The sequence below is a fragment of the Ambystoma mexicanum genome, chromosome 4q (assembly GCF_040938575.1).
Source record: "Ambystoma mexicanum isolate Mex_15411 chromosome 4q, UKY_AmexF1_1, whole genome shotgun sequence".
In the NCBI taxonomy this organism is placed as follows: Eukaryota; Metazoa; Chordata; class Amphibia; order Caudata; family Ambystomatidae; genus Ambystoma; species Ambystoma mexicanum.
This window is the reverse complement of record NC_090928.1, coordinates 829,099,306-829,121,217: the sequence shown is the minus strand read 5'-3', so window position 1 is coordinate 829,121,217 and position 21,912 is coordinate 829,099,306. Positions and strand designations below refer to the sequence as shown.

Genomic DNA, 21,912 nt, shown 5'->3' with positions numbered 1-21,912 from the left:
AACCATTGCACACTAAGGGAGGTTGAGAGGCAGTAGACGTTTCTAAGAACTTGGTCAGAGTGGTCTGGACTAGTCTTTCCATGTCACTAACAGTCACAAAATTAGGGACATCGGCAATCTCTCCTTTATAAGGAGGAGCCAAAGGCCCAATTTTCCCTGCATCAAATAATGAAGGCATTCCTGTTTTTAAGGAGTTTGAAGCCACTGCTGGGGATGGAACCTGGGGCGCAGTAGATGTGCTATGCCCAAAGACTAGGTTTTTAGAAACAGATTTTGACGCCAGATAGTCATCAACTGCCTTTCTTAACTCTTTTCGATGGTTTTCTCCATTCACTGTTTTCAGGACCGTCGGGGCATTGAAAGTAAAGCCACTTGCTGGTAAGTTACAGGTGGTGGGAACAGAAAGGGGAGGGCTGCTTGATGTTGGTTTTTTGACAGCTTTTTGAGACATCTGGTCAGCCACACTTATCAATTTTCTTAGGGGACTATATACCATAACAAGATCAGTAGGCGCAGGCAGTAACTTTGCCTTTTTAGCCTGCATTTGTTGGAAGTATTTTTTTGTTATGGCTTTGGAGGCCGAAACCGTGGATTAGATTGGGGTTGACAGTTTGTTAATGAAAGCTTTGGTTTGGGAGGTGCAATTGGAGACAGATTTTATATTCTTAGTTTTCTATTTTTCTTTTGTAACGGGATTCTTTTTGGGGCAAAATTTCACTGTGTCAGAAACAGTGGGTTGAGCCCCAAAGAGTGAGTAAGATGGTTTCTTTTTTTGTGAAGTTATTGTCTCTTGCATACTTTCTGTAAGGTCAGTTATCGGGTCAAGGATAAAGGGAATGGGCTGATATATTTGAGCAGAAGGAACAGCATCAGCAGAGGTCTGGGACATTACATACTTTTTGATGACTGTTACTTTTTCCGAGTGGCTCAGTTTCTCTAAACTATTTGAAATTATAAGTTGCTCGGTAAGTAACTGGTTAAGCTGATTTGAGTGGACTTCAGCCTTTATAACAAGCACTTCGAACAACTTTGCCAAAGCCAAAATGGCATTATTCACAGACATAAGTGCAATGCCAGTACTTACGTTCTGAGTGTCACCGTGACCAGCAACAAAGGAGCCTTTTTCGGCCAATTTTCTCGGGGTTGGAGCACTAAATGACAAATTTTCCACAGAATTGGAAGCGCTAATATTAGTGAAAAGCGTAGGTGACTTGGATAAGTTGTCTGAGCCAGTATGTAGTGAGAAAGCCAAAACATTTGCATCTAAATCAATTATAGGTATGTCCTTAGAAGCAGGACTAGATGATGTTTTAGCACTAGATGAATTGCTAACATTTAAGACAGACATATTGGCTACTTCACTAGAGGGGGCGACAACGCCAGTTGGAACATTTGTTAGCAAAATGCTATCAGTAAGAGAAACGTTCTCTTTCGCAAACGTAACTGTTGGGCCTGGAGCTGTTACAGATTTTACATTCTCACCATCAGGGTTCTTTACCATGTTGTTCACTGGCATTATTTGTCCATTTGAGCCCTCTCCAATGACGATTTTTTCCATGGCAAATCCTTGCGAAGAGTCCTTTCTACCCATGGAAGGGGTAGCCGTTGTGCATAGGATGTTATTCCCACAGCTAGTGTCCCTGCAAAATGAACGAATGTCCATACCCAATAGTTGCTCAGCTCTGCTCTTTGTGGATCGGATGACACATCCACGGGGAGTCGAGCTTAAGCGGGGTTTTTTTTTTTTTTAGACCTTCATGAGTTGAAGTGTGAGAAAAGCTCACACCATTGGTGTTGTGTGCTGAAGTTAAAACCGACATTCCGGTTCTCAAAGAATTTATACCTCGTTTCATTTTTTTTTTTTTTTTCCGCAAAGTATTGAAAAACAAATTAGTGTCTAAAAGGGAGGACTAGTGCCAATAATAACAGAGGCAGAACAGACCTTCACCGCTTTGCCGCGATGAGCGCGGCGAAGCGGCAAAGCGGGACTTCTGGGACTTGCTAGGTGCGCGCGCGCATTGCACGCGCAGCCTCCCTTATGTAGTCCCTCCTCCTCTGATTGAAGTGAAGCCTAAGGAAAGGGGAAATATATGTCAATACTAAGTTCAACAAAGTATTAAAGGTGCTATTAGATAAAGTCTGTGTTGTCCTTCACCTTCTGGTTGTTGTAGTAAGGAGTAAATCCTTTTCGTTTGTAGGAAATCCAATAAAAGGTAAGCAGAGCAAGGAGCAGAACAGCAGAGTCTCCCGCGGCAAAGCGGGACTTCTGGGACTTGCTGGGTGCGCGCGCCTAATAGTCCTAATCTATCACCATTAGTCTTCAATGCCTCAGACACATTACATTTTAAAAGTAAGTAGGTACAGAACGTTCTTATGCTTGGATAGGCTAAAGTGTACATTGGGGGCATAGTTCTAGTAAGTCGCTCTTCACAATATGCACCACTATGTGCATGTGATGCTATCTTTAGCATATTTTGCTCATAAGCAAAATCATTCAGTCTCCTGTTTACCCAGTTTTTCAGAGCACTTATGGTATGGATGGATTTACTACCCATTGTCCATTTCTTAATTAATTTATATAATGTTCCCATGATACCAAGTGAACATTTCCATCCAAACGCAAGAACACTTCCACAAATGGTACAATTATCATGTCTATTTGAAGAGTACACATATTTTCATAGGACATCACACATTGGGCCTCATTACGACCCAGGCGCTAAGTGGTTAACAGCGCCGTAAAAGGCTGCGGCGCCGTTAACCACTTAGCGCCTTACTACGAGGTCCCTTTGCGGGACCCGACCTGAACGGCTGGTCTGAACCAGCCGTTAAAGTAGGGACCTGCAAAGGGACCTTCGCGTTAAGTACAGTACTGCAATTTGCGGTACCCTACTTAGCGCCTTTGCCATTCCCATTATGCCCTATGGGGCAAATATGGGAATGGGAAGGGCCATGGGGAAATGGGGAAATACCGCCCGCCAACCTTGGAATGGGGCGGTATTTCCCCATTTCACCATGGCAGACATGTTACTATACCGGCACCAACGATGGTGCTAATAGCGCCATGGTTTAGCGTCGGTATCGTAATGAGGGCCATTGCCTGAGGTAGGCATGTCAGATTCCTTTAATGTTAAACTCTAAATACAGAAATTCGACGCTCACATATTGGGGAAGTCGCAGAGGTTTTCTTAAAAGTTTTGACTCAAAGACTACAAGATGTTTTTCATATTTATGGGCCCAAATCTCTACTGCATACAATAATGGGGCCCTTACATTTGCCCTATAGATTGTAATAACAGCTGATACAGAGTAGCCATTATTTCTGCCAATGTAAATACTCAAAGCATTGGCTGAAATAAGACACTGTTGCTTCAATGCCAACCAATGAGCTTTCCAATTTAACTTCTCGTAGATAATGATGCCAAGATATTTATATGTAATAACTTGTTCAATCACTTACGACTGTAATGTCCACCTATTTCTCTTTGGTTTATGTTTTTTCGTAAAAACCATAATTTTACTTTTTTCAATATTAATTGACAAACCATTACCCTTAGAGTATATTGCTAAGGAATCGAGCATAGGCTGCAGGCCAGCAGGTATGTAATCAAGTATTAAGAGATCATCTGCGCACTCAAGCCATCCTAGAAAAGTTCATCACAAGATTATTGCCCTCAAATATTCTGCTCCAGAACTGGTCAGTTTATATAAAATATAAGTTATGGGTCAATTTATCAAAGTCACTTGGATATAGCTCCACTGTTTTACAACTCGTCCGCAAATGATGCAGTCTCCACCAATAAGCCACACAATTTGCATAAACGCGCCTCCCCTGGAATATTGGGCCGAGCACCCTGGTTTGACATAGTAAAGAGTTGATTTAATATAAGGCACATAATACATCACCTAACTCTTGAATCTTGGACATTTATAATGTAGCACCAAGGCGGCCCTATGATAAAAGATTGTATCGAAAACTGTTTATAAGTAGACATGCTGTTCAACTTGGATCGAGACCTCCTTCAATCCCAATCCGCCGCCTTTTTCTTGATCTCCCTTTCCATCAGTTTAATATTGTCCAAATCAGTAGACGCACATCTAGTCTCATTTAAAAATACAAAAATATCCTCAATCCAAGGTTTTAAAGTTGAGTGAGGGTTTAGTTGCACATTTCGTCAGCTGAGTTTCAAGCTTCTGAAAAGGAATTCAAATAATGATACACTGGGCTGAACTCAAGACAAAAATGAGACTGCCCCAACTGTCTCTGCGGTTATGTTTCCGGTGAAGTCGATAGGTAAATATGGGGGAAAATGCTGTTTCCAACGCTTTTGCAGATCAGCCTCATTTTGGAGCCTGGCAGATCAACTCTTACCTCCAGCACAGATACTCATGCTGGCAGGAATGCTTTGGATTCCTAATCCACATGAAGGGAATGATGGAAGCAGACAGATCCCATAGGAGTCCATACTAGATGAATCCCACAATCGTTCCCTGCATAAGGCATTTACGCTTTGAGGAGTAAAGGCAATTTTGCCACTGTTAACTCTGCGAATTTGCACTACGTGGTAGAAAAGTGAAACTTCAGTGAATGCAGAGGTGGGTCCCTCTGTGTGGTGTATACTTTTATTGAGTATGACGTGCTCTGCCTCTGCAGCACAGATTTTGTTTAACGCTAGCAGGGACCGTAGTGGGACGGAAGCTGATTTTCAGTGGAAACATAGGTTTCATTAAAACATGTTTTTGTATATTTCATTGAGCATTTTTCCAAGTACCAGGGCCAGTCGTAGACACTTTGGCCTTTGGTCATAGAAGCGTTTTATAATGGCATACTCCCACTGGAAAACGCTCTGTGAATCAGGCCGTTTGTGGGAACAGATATGGGACACCTAATCTCCCCAAGGCAAGAATTCCCAAATAATTGCCTCACTTAATGTGTGATGCCTGAAGTATGGTGACCAAAGCTCTTAAGGAAACACAAATGCAGGATTACATTGTATAATTTCCCTTACAACAAACACGGGCTCAACAGTGCAATGGCAATTATTCATGTTATTTGAAAGGGGGCAAAAACTGCGCCTGTGCAAATGTGAATTGTTTTATGTCTTTTTTTGTTACTGTGTACATTTTGGGGGCAAAGGTTCTGTAATTCAGGCCCAGGTGTCTTCTCCACGGGTCTATCTCTACCGGCCGACTTGATGTGCATTAGACAACATCGTCAAAACATTGCTGATTACAGATCCCTGCGATTTGGCTTCTTCAATGGTGTGTTGCCTGAGAGGCTTTTAACACTATGCAAATACGCCCGGGTGGGTTGGTAGATGGATGGATGGATCGATGCGCGGACAGGCCCATAGATAGATAGATAGATAGATAAATAGACCAATAGGCCCTTAGATAGTGAGAGACACCCAAGACAGATAGACAGATAGATAGATAGATAGATAGATAGATAGATAGATAGATAGATAGGCTCGTAGAAAGATAGGTACATATATACTTGAAGTTACAGCGCAACACAGATGTGGGAATCGATTGGAGTGCAGATACTCCTCTGGGGCGCCAGAGGTGTGGCTGTTGTCCCCTTTGTTATATATATATATATATATATATATATATATATATATATATATATATATATATATATATATATATATTGCCGTTGAAACCGCCTTTGTAAATCAGCCAATGTGTACAATGGGGGGCTGCTTCGTCAGCATCAGCAAAATTCACACAAGTATTTTCAGTGCAATATTTCAAACAATGTATTGTTCTCAGCACCCCCCTCTGTTCCCGTAAGATGATTCTGTGAGACCGTAACACCGCCTCCGTTCTGTTAAATCCACAAGCAGTGTCCACAAAAGGAAAAGAACGCATTTCATCCACAAATGCACAAACAACAATACTGCTATCTAACAATAGCAAAGAAGCCTACGAAAGGGAACTTCTCCAAAACATGCTGTTCAAGACTTTAGTTAATCGAGTGCACTTATGGACATCTCGAATGCACCTTTCTGCTGGCAATGCACGGGGAAGTGCAGTGATACGGCACACCTCTGGGATGCGGAAAGACGATGCTGTTAAGTCATACTGATATACACTTATCTACAATAAATATATCAAAATGGCTTGCTGTGCTATTACTATGTATGTTTTATGCAATCAATATTTGATGATATCGTTCCCTCTTTAACTTTGCATGTATGGGGCCTGATTCACAAGGACGTTTTTTCAATGGGTACCCATTGGAAAATGCGTTGTGAATCAGGCCCGGTGCATGTATTTGGACCTACAACAATAATGCCAATGTTGTAATGGAGTAATCATATTACATTACCAACCCACGTAAACAAAGCAGAGCAACAGCCTGGTTCTAAAAAGCCGAACTGCACAAGCAACATTAGCAGCGTCATTCCTTCTTGACATGGACGCAGCACGCCCATATTGCTTCCAATACGAGATCTCTGTCACCAAGTTACGCGGCCGACCTGCACTGATGGTTTTATAGAGTTTTATTTCTGGAGAACATAGAGAAAAGTTTGCAATGCAGCGTACGGTCTGCACGAGTTCAAGGTCTCAGGTCCTGGGAAACATTCGAGCTATGTGTGTGCTAACATTTCGAAATAAGGCAGTTATGTCTTACACCTTTTCCGCTGTATTTCAAGTATCTCAAACAAAAAGAGCCCAGCCCCAGTGAGGCAGCAGGCGGGTAGCCTGCCACGGCACTCGGTGCTGGGAGTCGTGTCGGGGCCCCGACCCTTCTACTCACAGTTCAGTGGAGTTCTTGGGGATGTCCCGCGGAATCTGGACCACCTGGCTTTCCTGGCAGGTGAACACCCCGTTCCCGCAGCGGCAGACTGGATGGCACCCAGAAGTGCAGCCCAAAGCCAGGAGCATGCAGAAGACGACCCGAGACATGCTTGTCTGTGTTTGCTATTCCCCTCTTCATTCACCGGATGACTGCCCAGCCTCCGCGTGCCTCTGAGTGACTCCTTTACTTTCAGATCTGTCTGGAAAAAGAGGTGCACCACGTGACCCGAGCGCGATGACTCGGGCAAGTTTCACTTCGTGGATTTTGCTACTTTGTGACTAGGTTGACTTTTGGTTGAACTTGTTTTGTTAGAAAGTGTGTGGCAATACAAGTTGTACCATTTATTTCAATGTTGGCACATCACGATTGCCGTGGAAGCGCCAAAGCAGACTAGAAAGTTAAAACGCAGACAGTGCATCCACTTCCCTTTACACATTCTCATGCTTCATCGTATGTTGTTATAGAGTAAGTAAACAACTCTCCTACAATCCTCATCATGAATGTACATGACCGATTGAAAATCTATTTTGTTCCTTAAAATACACTTAAGCTATATGCATCAATTTACAGGTTTTAAACATCATTTTACTAAACGCATACGAGTATTGTGCTCGAAGTCCAGTGAATAGAAGGACTAGGATGTGGTGGTACACTTTTACCATTTCTTGTTCCAAACGGTCCCATTTTCTTTCATTTGGCAAACATGTTTGGGGTGGGAGGAGCTGAGAGCCTGCGTTTCCCGCACTGCCTGCCAAACCGCCGTCATTACTGGCAGCATGTGATTATTTTATCATGATGGCTGCACCGCAAGGGATTCCCACTTTTAGCACCCGTAAAAGCAGGTGGAATCCTTTGGTATCTACTAGAAATGGCTGCCGCAATTGTTAATTACTGGCGGCATCTACACTGTTCCAAACATGTAGCGTAAATAACGGTGTACTGTGTTTTACACTTCACAACAATTTAAAGGTTTAAAATGGCAGGGATTGGAAATGTTACATCGAGGTGTCCCTCCCTCCCCCTAGTGAAATGTATTATTCAAGTTAAAACGACCCTCATAGTCCATAATTTCAAAATAAGTGCCTTTGCTATAAGGTATTCGATCATTATGTCTGTATCGTTATTAAAAAGATTCTTCCAGGGAAAAAAGAGCACTTCACGTTTAGTTATTTTCGGTAGGGCCAATATCCCTTGAATGAAAAAAGGCAATAGGCCACTGGTACCAGCTGTTCTAATGTATTTGGTAAGTAGGTGCCTCCTTCACGTACACAACTATAGGGGGCACTCATATATGCTCATGTCTTTGTAAAAAAATGCACATTGTATCAAATAAAATGTACCACCCAACCATTTGGAGGTAAACAGGACACACTTTATTGCAAATCATTTCTCTTCGATCATGGCGGGGACCCCTCTTTCTTTTACATCAACCATAATCACATACCATGACCTTGATGCCCAACCCTGGGCTAAATTTCCACACAATGGGAAATACGAGGGGCCACCCCACTGTTCACGCCTGCTTGGCCTATTGGATGAGAGTGGACCCCTCAACCAACAACCCCGGTAGCAAAACCTTTTCTAGGTCCATGTCAAACAGAGCCAACAAAATGTGACACTGAAGTAATACATAGTATAACTGCTGAACCCATATGCATGCATTAGTAGTGGCCGAACCCCAAACCCTCTCCCGTAATGATAGGCTCACAACTTGTGTCAGGTGATGGCAATAAAAGGCTGTAGGATTTTATTGTACAGATATGAGTTATGTCAAATACACAATATCACATATCATGATGGTATCATACTTTTGGGCACCGGGTCCTGAGGTTACCCCCTCTGACCCGTGCCGCCTTCTTGTGTTCCACGACTTGTTGTGGGCACCGTACAGTGCCTTGTACTTCTTTTTGTTCTTCTCCCTTTTTTGTAGGGTGGGCGTGTTCTGTGGTAAAGAAGCAAATAGATTTGGAAGACACTGAGTAAACAGTTAACCTCCTGTTTGCTTGGGTCCCCATTCAGGGTCCACAAACAGATTGGGTTTACTCTGAGCATGCTGTTCATATTTATAAGACCCAGGGAGGCCCTCCGTCTTTGTTGTGTATGTGGTGGGGGCTGCTGTTGTCGCAGCCCCCGGCCGGATAGCCGACTGTCTGACCCCCTGGTGGGGGCAGATCTTTTGAACCTGGGCCCTGCCTGACGGTTGTTTTCCTCATGGTGCTTAGCACCATGCTGTTTGGAGGAAGGGTGAGATGACTGTTCGCACCTTACCCTTCCGTGGCTTTGTGGTGCCGAGACTGCATGTCTCCGTAGCTGGGGGGAGGAGAGGAGCAGGCATGGGGAAGGTTGGGGCTGCCCCTCTCCCAGCTGCCGATGGTAACAGCAGTTACCCTGCCTCGCTTGTGGGATGCCCATGCAGCATTGCCCATAATTACAGACTCCGATCTTTAAAACACAGTTATAAAAGATGAACATATAGTTTATAGCTCAATCCAAACTGCCACTATAAAAGAATGGCAGACAATCTTCATCGGCCCGCGTGTTGTCCCGTTATATTAGGTGGTCACTCTCAACTCACCGAGTTCCTTTGCCCCCCAAGCAACGTAGCACACACCCAAAGTGCTTATACAGGTTCAACTTTAGTGTGGCCTCTGTTAGGAAGAATTACATGCAGTACCCTTTGGGAACACTAAACACAATTAAGACTACAGGTGTAAGCACACACTCACCTTTGGTATAAGTCTGCACTACACAGTTTTGTGGTAGCAGGGCTGAGCAGCCAGGCTTATCTCAAGAGGGATGTGAGCAGTACAAGTTACAATCACAGTGGCTCAAACAAACATTTACTCAAGGTTTTATTTACACATTTAGTTAGAAAACATTCCACTAGTAATAAGCAGCTCAATATCACAATAGAATACACTCCAGTACCAAACCATTATGTTTCTGAACAAGTTAGGCTCCTCTGAAGTGGGAGAAAAATGGCACTTCAGTTCCCTTCAAAAAGGGGTAAAAAGACAAAGGTTATCAGAATTAAACACAAATACTTTCTCAGGCAGGACAAATAGTTTCAGTCACTACAAGAGGCAAATCAATTCAATAGGCCTGGGCCAAAGTCAATGGATCAGTGTCTTGGATAGGTTAGCACAGTTCTGGTAGTAAACGGTTAAGTCTTTGCCAATGCTCTTAGAAGTAGTTTGCACGAAATAGAGTTATATGTTGGATTAGGAGCGAACAAGACTCCAAAGTTGGGAAAGTTTCACAAACTTTCCCAGCGGCAGAGAGGATTTCTCAACTGCGTTTGCACAGTACCTTTGTATGAAGAAAAGCTGTAGCTGAGGCAAATGTTCCTGGCAGTTCCTGCAGATCTCGCTGTTCCTGGGCTTCAGTCTTTGGGACAAGAGGGAGGACGCCGGGAGGTTCTTGCACTGCACGGGGAAGGATCCACAAGCTTGGCAAAATGTCGGTTTAAGGTCTGTGTGCATTAAAGTCCACAAACTAGTATCCTTCTTACTGGCTATCTGGTTTTCAACATCACTCTGAAGAAGATTCGATCAGTATGGAGATGGTTTCGAGGTGGCTTGCGAGTTGGTTGTTCCCACCAGCTCAAAGGAAGAAGTCGTCCTTGAAGGGGCTTCTCTGTCGAGGGAGTTTCAGGCTATTCGGACCTGCAGCAGGTCTTCTCCAGGCAAACCAATGGTCCAGGATTTGCAGCAGTCGTCATCCTTCAGCTCGTCTTCGATTCTTTCGTTCCGGTGGTCGGCTCTGCCTTCCAAGTCCTAGACACCTGCTTTTAAACAGTTTTCTCCCATTCATTCCAGACTAGCTGTCACTCACCCAGCAGGGTGGCTGTCCTTGCCAGACAGTCAGCCAGCCAATCATGCCAGAGTGCATTCAGGTCTCCTAGGAGACTAAGCACCGCGAGTTGTGGGCACCTCCCCCACATCCTGTCCACCCCAGACACTCAGGCACCAGAGGAGGGGCTTAAGTACTCAAACCAGCCAAAGGCAAATGAACAAAGAGACCAAACCGGGTTTGGTGCGCAGATACATACACTAGAAGGACCTTTCAAAAAAGAAATGGCAAAAAAAGTCGATCGTAACCTATTTTTACAGAGGGGGCTTAGACGCCATCTTGAAAAACATCGCTGTGGTGGATTTCAGCTACTGGAGCGTTTAAACAGGTCATGGTCGGGAAAATCATGGTAATACCACTGCGACCAGCCATTTTCAGAGGAAATGGTAGCTTTTGAGGGTTACATGAGTTTTCTAGGCATATGGAATACTTGGTATTCCCTCCAGCACTCTGGCATTTTAAAAGACTGGCAAATCTGTTTGCACAATGAAGGTTTGGTTGTAGTTAGGAGCTCTTAAAACTGGAGCTTGACAAAGGGCATTCTTAAGTCCCTCAAATGCTTGAGTGCACTTCTCATTTCACCTGACCTTTTTGGGAAATTTGGGTGAGGAGACAATAATCAAGGGAGAAGCTATGGTCCCATAGTTCTCTATGAAGTTCCTATAGTAACCGGTGAGGCCTAGGAAGGCTTTCACTGGGGTTTGAGTAGTAGGGGTGGCGCAGTTTTGTACAGCTTGTACCTTGTTAGGTAATCGCCTGATTTCACCTCCTCCTACCTCATGTCTAAGGTAGACCACTTTACTCTGACCAATTTGACACTTACTTGCCTTTATGGTGAGATGGGCCTTCTCAAGAGCCTGCAAAACATATGCTAGGTGGTCAACATGATCTTTCCAAGTAGGGCTGAACATTGCAATGTCATCCAAGTATGCCATGCAGAAGTCCTCCACCCCATTCAGAACTTGATTAACCATCCTTTGGCATGTTGCAGGTGCATTCTTTAGTCCAAAAAGCATGACCTTAAACTGGTAGAATCCTGCTGGGGTGGAGAATGCAGTTTTCGCCTTGGCATGGTCTGTCAGGGCTATTTGCCAATAGCCTGATGTGAGATCAAATGTACTGAGGTACTTGGCTGAACCAAGCTTGTCCACCAGTTCATCTGTCCTTGGAATCAGTCTTTGTGACTGCATTAGGAGCTCTATAGTCCACACAGAATCTCAACTCTTTGGATCCTGCCTTTGGCACTGGTACAACTGCACTAGACCATGGACTGGTAGATGGCTCTATTACCCCGAGATCAAGCATCTTGTTGACCTCCTCCTGTATGTGGGTTCTTACATGATCTGACATCCTGTGACCCCTTCTTTTAAAAGTTAAAGTCACCAGTGAGAATATCCTGCTGGCCCCAAGGGGTCAAGCCTGGTGATAGCGAAAACAGGGAGGCAAACTGATTTAAAGGGAGGGTCTAGTAAAAAATTTTATTTAAAAAATAGATAGGCAACATAAAAAAAAATACTAGCATTCTCCGTTTTAAAACTTCTTATGTAAAATTTTGAGCTATTCAAGCTCAACATTTGCAAAAGCAAGCACATGGGCGCATCCATTTTGTGAAATGGAGGCCCTCCTGTGCTGGCTTTTGCTTTTGCGGCACTAATGAAGGAAAAGCCAGCCAGCTGTAGTAAACAAAGGCTACCGCTGGGTGGCTTTCCCTTCATTAGTGCTGTACGCGGAGGACGGGGACCTGAGACCAGAGCAGGAAAGCTGCAGCTGAATCTCGGTAAGTGCTATTTATTTTTTTAAAAAAAATAAGCACTAGCTGTGGTTTTTTTTCTAAGTTTTCCGGGCTGGAGGAGCCCGGAAAACTTAGAAATAAAACCGCAGCTTTAAAAACGTTGTATTTATGTTTGCGGTCGCTTTTGAAGCGACCGCAAGCATAAATACACCGTTATTGTGCTGGAAAACGCTGCGGTTTTTCTTTCCAAGTTTCTCAGGCTCCTCCGGCTCGGAGGAGCCTGAGAAACTCGGAAAGAAAAACCGCAGCGTTTTCCAACACAACCGCGTTGTTTCTGCCTGAATCTGCTTTACCATTTGGGGCTCTCGGGCTCCCGGGGAGCCCGAGAGCCCCAAATGGGAAAGCAGATTTAGGCAGACAACGCAGCATTTAGCATTTCCCATTTGGGTCTCTCGGGCTCCCCACGGGGAGCCCGAGAGCCCCAAATAGTAAAGCAGATTCAGGCACAAACAACGCGGCATTGCGGAAAACAACCACGTTGTTTCTGCCTGAATCTGCTTTACCGTTTGGGGAGCCCGAGAGCCCCAAATGGTCAAGCAGATTCAGGCAGAAACAACGCGGCATTGAGGAAAACAACCGCGTTGTTTCTGCCTGAATCTGCTTTCCCATTTGGGGCTCTCGGGCTCCCGGGGAGCCCGAGAGCCCCAAATGGGAAAGCAGATTTAGGCAGACAACGCAGCATTTAGCATTTCCCATTTGGGTCTCTCGGGCTCCCCACGGGGAGCCCGAGAGCCCCAAATGGGAAATCAGCTGCAGGTAGAAACACTACGCGGCATGTAAACATAACCGCGTGTGTTTCTGCCTGCTGTGGCTTTCACTTTGGATCTCCGGTGCTCCCCTGGGCCGAGCCGGAGGAGCCTGAGAAACTTGGAAAGAAAAACCGCAGCGTTTTCCAACACAATAACATTGTATTTATGTTTGCGGTCGCTTCAAAAGCGACCGCAAACATAAATACAACGTTTTTAAAGCTGCGGTTTTATTTCTAAGTTTTCCGGGCTCCTCCAGCCCGGAAAACTTAGAAAAAAAACCGCAGCTAGTGCTTATTTAAAAAAATAAAATAAATAGCACTTACCGAGATTCAGCTGCAGCTTTGCTGCTCTGGTCTCCGGTCCCCGTCCTCCGCCTACAGCACTAATGAAGGGAAAGCCACCCAGCGGTAGCCTTTGTTTACTACAGCTGGCTGGCTTTTCCTTCATTAGTGCCGCAAAAGCAAAAGCCAGCACAGGAGGGCCTCCATTTCACAAAATGGATGCGCCCATGTGCTTGCTGTTGCAAATTTTGAGCTTGAATAGCTCAACATTTTACATAGGAAGTTTTAAAACGGAGAATGCTAGTATTTTTTTTTATGTTGCCTATCTATTTTTTAAATAACATTTTTTACTAGACCATCCCTTTAACAGAAACTTGCACTCCTCCTGTTGTTCCAGTGTCAGATTAGAAGAGAGATTGACTCCTTCTATCTTCTCATCTAAAGGCTGTCCTGTGAGTAGGTCAGGTAGAAGTTCACTCACCTCCTCCTCTTGAGCTGAAGCTAGAAGCAAAGCTCATACTTCTGGTCTTGACACATAATCTTTTAGACGGTTGGTGTAAAAGACTCTGGGAGCCTCCTTAGGATTGCCTAAGTCCACCAGATAGTTGACCTCTCCAAGTTTTCCCACAACCTTGAAGGGTCCTATCCATGTGTCCGTTAAAGGCCCTCTGCCGTGTAGGTACCATAACTGAAACTTGCTGGTCTTGAGTAAATTCAACCATGTTGGCCTTCTGGTCATGCCAATGCTTCACCAGAGCCTGTATAGGTCTTAAGTTATCTGATGCTTCTGCCATCATGTGTGACATTCTCCTTCGGAGACCTATCACATAGTCAGTGACTCTCACAGGCTTGGGGGAAGGAGCACTCTCCAACCCCTCCTTAATTAGGGCGAGGGACCTCTAACTGCATGGCCATAGAGAACCTCAAAGGGACTACATCCAACTCCCTCCTGAGGGATGTCTCTATAAGCAAACAGAAGGCATGGCAGTAGAAGGTCCTATTTTTTTCTAAGGGGTTCCTCTAAAGCACCTATCATGCTCTTCCTAGTACGGTTACATCTCTCTACCAATCCATTTGTCTGTGGATGGTAGACAGTTGAGAACTTGTAAGTCACTCCACAGTATTTCCACATGGCCTCCATGTAGTGGGACATAAAATTGGATCCTCTGTCAGAGATGACTTCCTTAGGAAAACCTACCCTGGTAAAAATACCAAGTAGGGCCTTAGCAACAGCCTGACCTGTAACAGTCCTCATAGGTATTGCTTCAGGATATCTAGTAGAATGGTCTACTACAACCAGGATAAACCTGTTGCCCGAAGAGTTTGGAGGGTTTACGGGACCAACAATGTTGATTACTACCCTCTCAAAGGGGCTCCACCACTGGGAGAGGCACCAAGGGTGCCACATTATTGGCTCCACTCTTTCCAGATGTCTGACAAGTGTGACAGCTCCTACAGAATGTATCTACATCAGACCCCAATTTAGGCCAGTAGAAATAAAGAGAAAACCTTTCCTTTGTCTTCTTGAAACTCAAGTGACTAGCCGAAGGAATCTTGTGGGCTAACTGTAGGAACTGATGTCTACTCTCTAGACTCACTACAAGTCTCCTGTAGTCCCCTGGGATAGACTCAGTTGGTTCACTATAGAAGAGGCCATCTTCCCAGTATAACCTATGCTTCCCTGACTCTTGCCTTTCCATCTGGGAAGCTGCCTGTTGGCGAAGGCCTTCAATAGTATGTCACTCTCTTTGACCTCTGCTGAAGTCTGCCCTACAGGGGTAACCTTCTGCCAGTAAAGACTGCAGCTCAGGATGGGCTTTAGGATCCAGATCTCCAACTGGGGGAAGGTTTTCTTCCAGCTCTGAATCTTCATCAATAGATTCAACTAGTCCTGGATCTTCCTCACACTCAGCTTTAGCTGGTGGAGGAGTCACAGGTGTGACTTTGGACAGTCCTCTCGGGGATGTCCTTGTAGGAAGCACAGGAGTGCTGGCTGGCTTCTTCCTTGAGGGTTTAGGTTTCCCCTTTTCCTCCTTTTTCTTGGAAATGGCAGTCAGTAAGTCCTGCGGACTGGGGGGCTATAGTTTCCTCTATAATTTCCCCTAGAGAATATTTTAAGGTACTCTCTCTGGCCTTCCTTGTCTGCTCCTGTTTCCTTTTGCTGGTAAGCCTGTGGGTGCTTGATACAACTCCAAGAGTTTCTAAGTCATTCCGCATCAGGACTCTCCCAAGTACTTCACTCTGCACGCTAACAGGTATCTTGACAGTCATGTCATTGCACTGGATAAGGGCTGCTAACTGTGGACACATTTGAACAGGGACTCCAGCAAGTTTAGTGAGTCATTTGGGTGCCTTAGCAACATCTTCAACCTTGAAAAAAGATTCATCCACTACAGTAATGCTGGCCCAAGTGTCTCTGATGGCAGGGGTCTCCTGACCATTCACAAGTACACTGTCTTTGTAATATACTTTGGTATTGTCTGGGATGGAATTATAGACATCTAAGTTCTGTTGTTCCCACAGACCCAGAGACACTAAAGAAACACTGGCTGAGACTTTCAGGGTTTCCTCAGCCAGTAGGTGAAAGTTTCCACTTGTCATTTGTACTTCTTCCTCAGGGGAGAAGGCTAAGGAGACAGTGTGGATCCCTGAAGGTTTACCCTTACATCTAGTATCCCCTTTCACATGGTCAGTTGACCGACACAACACTTTCCAAAGGTTTTGATAAATGGCGGTTTGGCCTGATCTCCCTCTAGTTAAGCACCAGAGGTTTCACTAGCCTGATTTGGTTTCCCAGGGGACTTACCCTTCTTATGTTTGTGGCCCTCTTTTGGATAGGAGGTATTGGAATTCTCTTTGTTATCTTTCTTGTGCTGCTTTCCATCATCCTTTTTCTGAGTGTTAGGCAGAATCACCTGCAGTACCCTTGGGAACACTACAGGCAATTAAGACTACAAGTGTAAGCACAATTTCACCTTTGGTACAAGGCTGTACTACACAGCAAAGTGGTAGCGATGGCTGAGCAGCCAGACTTATCTCAAGATTTTAAGTGAGCAGTAGAACAAGTTACACAAAAGGCCAACCAATACAGTGATTCAAGTAAACACTTACTCAAGGTTTCTTGGTAAAAGAATATACATTTATTTACTCAGTCAGTTAGAAAACATTACACTAGCACAAGCAGCTCAATATCACACACTAATACACCACAAAAATCCAACGGGTAAGTATATGAACAAGTTTAGCTCCAAAATGAAGTGGGAGCAAAATGGCAATTCAGATACTTAATAAGGGAGGGAAAGGACAAGGTTATAAGAATAGACAGCCCAAAAATATTCATAGGCAGGGCAAAGGGTTTCAGTTAAATACAGCCAGCAATTCTTCTCAATAGTCCCGAGCCAAAGTGAATGGTTCATAGTCTTTTGTATAGGATAGCACAGTTATGGTAAGTAACGGTTAAGTCTTTGCCACAGAGATTAGAAGAATTTGGCTAGGTGAAAAGTTTGACAAATGTTTAGGGAAGGACAAGCTTTTGTAGTTGAGGAAAGTTTCACAAACTTTCTCGATGGCCAAAAAGATTTCCAGACCGCGTTTGCACAGTACCTTTTCAATGAAGAAAGCTGTAGCTGAGGCAATTTTTCCTGGCAGTTCAAGCAGATCTTGCTGTTCCTGAGCTTCAGTCATTGGGACAAGAAGGAGGATGCTGGGATGTTCCTGCACTCCCCAGGGAAGAGGCCAAAAGCAGCAGCAAGACATTGGTTTAAGGTGTGAATGCCTTAAAGTCCACCAGCTGGTTTCCTTCCCTCTGGCTATATGGTTTTCCACAGCACTCTGATGAAAATTTGACCAGATGGGGATGTGTCCAGGTGGCTTGCGAGTTGGTTGTTCCCACCAAACTCAAGGGAAGAAGTTAACCTTGAAGGTCTTCTCTGTCGTTTGACTTTCAGGCAATTTGGACCTGCAGCAGGGCTTCACCGGTCATCCAGGAATTGCAGCAGTCCTCTTCCTTCCTTTCCTCTTCGGTTCTTTTGTTCCAGTGGTCGACTTTGCCTTCCAAATCCGAGAGACCTGCTTTTAAATAGTTTTCTCCCATTTATTCCAGCCTAGCTGTCATTCACCCAGCAGGGTGGCCTTCCTTGCTGGACAGTCAGCCAGCCAATCACTCCAGAGTGCATTCAGGTCTCCTAGGAGACTAAGCATAGAGAGTTGCGGGCACCTCCCTAACATGCTGTCCACCCCAGAGACTCAGCCTCCAAAGGAAAATGAACAAAGCGACCAAACCTGGTTTGGCGCACAGAGACAAACACTAGAAGGAACTTTCCAAAAACAAATGGTGAAAAAAGTCGATCAGAACCTGTTTCTACAGAGGGGGCTCAGACACCATATTGAAAAACATGGCTCTGGTGCATTTCAGCTACCGGAGAGTTTAAATGGGTCGTGGGTGGGAAAACCATGCTAATAGCACTGCCACCAGCCATTCTGAGAGGAAAGGGTAGCTTTTGAGGGCTACATGAGTTTTCTAGGAATAGGGAATACTAGGTATTCCCTCCAGCACTCTGCTGTAAGGGAGTGTGTGCTGTGTCTAGCAATTTAAAAAGACTAGCAAAGTCAATTTAACTTTACATTCACTGGGAGACAGTAGTCAGTCCCAGAGAAAGTATTTAAACCTTGGGAAGTCTGAAAGACACCCCTGTGCCACTGCACTAAGGGCGCTGTGTGACACACAAGAAACACATGATGCCTATGGAGTTGGCTAAAACGCCATATACAAAGAAAACAAAATTAAAACACACATCAAAATACATGAAAGAGTGGTGAAAAAAGGCTCACTCTCTTTCCAGGTAAAAATTAAAGTCCTAGAAATCCAGCAAAGTTGCGGGTGGTCTCCAAAGCTAAGGAAAATTAGCACATTTATGATAATTCTCCCTAACAGCTTCAAACCCGTCTCACACCACCCCAACAAATACCCTTTATAACACCAATGAGATAGGAAACAGGCCGGTGTATAATAAGAATATATATATTTATTTAAGGTTTGACAAAGATCAACCACCAATGCCATGGCACTACACAAGATCACAAATTTAAAGTTCTTGCACCAATTGACTGACTTATATGTTTAATAAACTTACATAACTACAACACACAGTTAACATTTAGAGAAGGTCAGTAACAATTGAAATCAGATTCCTTCCAATTGAACCAATTGGAAACATACAAAACACAGTGATTGTTTATTTTGGCACAATACTCCTTTCTCCCAGGAACCACCACCCGCCAGGCATCAATTACATATGACACTCTGATCTGAAGGTAAGGTACAGGGAGTGGGAATGCAGTAGCAAAAGCATATTATTTTTTTATCTGAAAGGCAAAGTCAAGAAAGGAACTCAATGGGTTAATCGTTTTGGGCTTTTTATCTGCACAAAAGTCAAGGCTTTGGGAAAATAGCTTTAAGATTCGAGTAAATAAATGGGAAATTTTGTTTTGCATCCTCTACATTTACTCGAATAGCAGCGTTATAGGGTTACTTATTTTGGGATTATGAACACCCCCTTTTGGTACAGAAGACAGGGTTCTCAGAAAGATAGAGTCTTCCAAGTACGTTATTGTCTATACAGGCTCTAACAAACTGTGCATGAACGTTTTTAGTTTCAAACTTTAACAACAATCATTCCGTGATTTTCTATATGGCGCGCCTTGAAACACTTGTGTATAGGTGGGTTATAAATGCCATATCATATCATATCATATCATCTCATATCATATCATATGGGAATTAATTGATTTAACTTCAATTCAATGCACTATCTATATAGCTTCCCCGTCCCCACAATTTAATGGAAAGGATTAAGACGAGCAGTTCCCAAGACAATTCAATATCAATGGATAGGATGTTTTTCTATAGTGGAATTGATTTTAATTGGATTTATTAAAATGTGCCAAGGGTCTTCCCTGTACCACCCACCTACCTGCTATGTGAGAAGGAGATTAAGGCTGGCAGTCCCCTCTCACTCTTTTGATAGCTTTGGGATATATCTACTTACATAGGTGACCTTAGTTATGTGGCATCCTGGGAAACAGCAGGGCTCCTCTGAGGACAGCACAGATCTTTTCAAAGGCTTCTGTCAAGGGTAGTCTGCAGAACCTAGACTTCCTATGGTTGCTCAAATGGCAGGCCCAGCTAGCTTCTAGAAGTCCCAGTATCTGTCTCCCTTGCAATGTTTTAGGCATTGGTAGCTCTAACTGCCCCTCTGCTATTTCTTTGCAAGAATCCAGAAGCAGACTACCACCAGCAAGAGAGTGGGAATGTCAAGGGAAAAATTGAAAGTCCAAAGAAAGGTTCCAAGACTCAAAAAGTCAAAAAAAGATCAGCCAGTCAGTTCCTCTCTGATAGAAAACTGAGCTCTTATAGTGCTAGTGAAACTTAATTATTATCATACATCACACGATATGGTTTTGCCAGTTTTCTTCCTTTACCTCCCACCAAAATGACCACTGGCTGCTGATAGGACCAGAGGTTTGGAGGTATGGGTTATGGAAGCTGAGGGAGGAGGGAAAATACATCATTTCAAAATGACCAGTAGTTTTACACTTCTGGTGTCTGAAAATCTAACAACGTGGCAGCTACCCTAATTCTTCACATATTTGCCGGCACATATATATTTTTCAGTTCTATATTTTAAGGCGAAAATACACATTTTATTTTGGCACGTCCTTCCTGGGTGGAGCTACCATTTTTATAGATTTATTCCTGAGCCAAAATAGTCACACATCTCCCCCTTTCTGATTCAAACCTTACGTCCATAGCCTATCATCACAAGAACATTCTATTCCCTCGAAATTATGAGCAGGCCGGAATCATAATTTTTCTCATAACTCAAGTTGTATCCATCACTCAAAATTCATTTCTACATGGTCCCAATGGGCTTTGTATCCCCTTCAGCCTGAATCTGGGGTGAGCTCACTGGGACACACACTTCTCTTTTAATTAAAGAAAAGGTGTCCCCGTGTTAATCAATGGGAAGACATCACTGGGGTCCCGCAGTTTCAGGCAGCCCCTACCAACTGTTCGGTTTAATTTCCCTTCTATGACCTGATCAGGACATCTGGCTGACCCATGTGATCATGCTCTTCATCATGGGCTTCAACGGTTTTCGTTTGAAGCTAATGCACAGTTAATGGGGAGACCTGACCTTAAAGATAATTTATGCTGTCTGTGTTAGCTGCATCACCGCAGTTCAGATTTCCCTTGCACATATAGCTTGCACATATAGCTCAAGTGATGGCAATTCAAATGAAGACCCAACCTTTAACAGAGGACGCCCTAACTGGCGTCCCCAGGGGAAACGTAACTACCGAGGTAGAAATATGACAAACCGTGGAAATCAACTAAACAGAGGTAACATGCAACAGCAACCTTTTTTAGAGAGAGGCCAGGATGAATGGGGCTTCGAACCCCGCATAACGCGGAGCATGCAAGCATTGTGGTGAATCTTTCAAACTATTCACCTACACCAACTGAATGCGCTATACTCAAAAAAGGAATGGGATTTGTGTCTACCAATTACCACGATAGATTCACATTCCGGCAATAATTTTCCCTGTTCATGAGAAAGGTACATCTATTCCAACATTTTCAAGGAACCGAATATGAACCTGAACAATCTGACTCTGGCCTACACAATAAATCTCTTTTCTGTGTACCAACCCAGTTACAGAGCACAGAGGCTAGGACATACGAAAAATGCTTTCTACATGATTTAGACAAGTTGGAATCAACACAAAGGAAAATCAAGACTTAAAATAACACAAGCAAAAAAGAAGATGAAGCCATGAAGGATCTCCTACACAATCGACAAATTGTTATACACAAAGCAGATAAAGGGGAGCAATTATGTCACTAAATCGTGAAGACTACACAATAGAATGCGACAGACAACTCCTTGATCTCAACTCCTACATACAACTAGATTGTGACCCAACAATCAAATTGCAGAGCACAATAAAAATTAAAATTGAAAAAGCGGAACAAAGGGGATAGATGACCAAGAAGGAGGCTGACTTCCTCATAAAGGATAAACCCTGTATACCCCAATTCTACACACTCCCCAAAATACAGAAGTCAATGGTTAAACCACCGGGCCGACCAATCGTCTCTGGGGTATATTCCGTATTGGAACCCTTATCTCAATTCACTGACGCTTTTCTCCAACCCATGGTCCGTAAAATGGCATCGTTCATCCAGGACACCACACAGATAATCAAGGAACTGGAAGGAATATCTTTTGATCCCACTACAGAAATCCTATTAGTGTTAGATGTAGTAGCACTGTATAATAGCATTCCGCAAAGAGCATCAAATGATATGTTGGAAGAAAAACTCCTTACGGACCATAAAGTAGGTTCCACACCGATCTCCTTCATTTT

At 43.9% G+C, this 21,912-nt stretch overlaps 1 protein-coding gene across 1 annotated transcript in view; it reads right to left on the bottom strand.

Annotated features, from left to right (window-relative positions):
* FSHR (follicle stimulating hormone receptor) overlaps positions 1–7,000 on the bottom strand; it is a 2,702,145-nt gene extending 2,695,145 nt beyond the window's left edge. Inside the window, exon 1 of the mRNA XM_069608399.1 lies at positions 6,767–7,000. Coding sequence (XP_069464500.1) covers positions 6,767–6,915 — 149 coding nt within the window. The 5' untranslated portion in view covers positions 6,916–7,000. The remainder of the gene's footprint in view (positions 1–6,766) is intronic.
* Between the last annotated feature and the right edge of the window lie 14,912 nt (positions 7,001–21,912).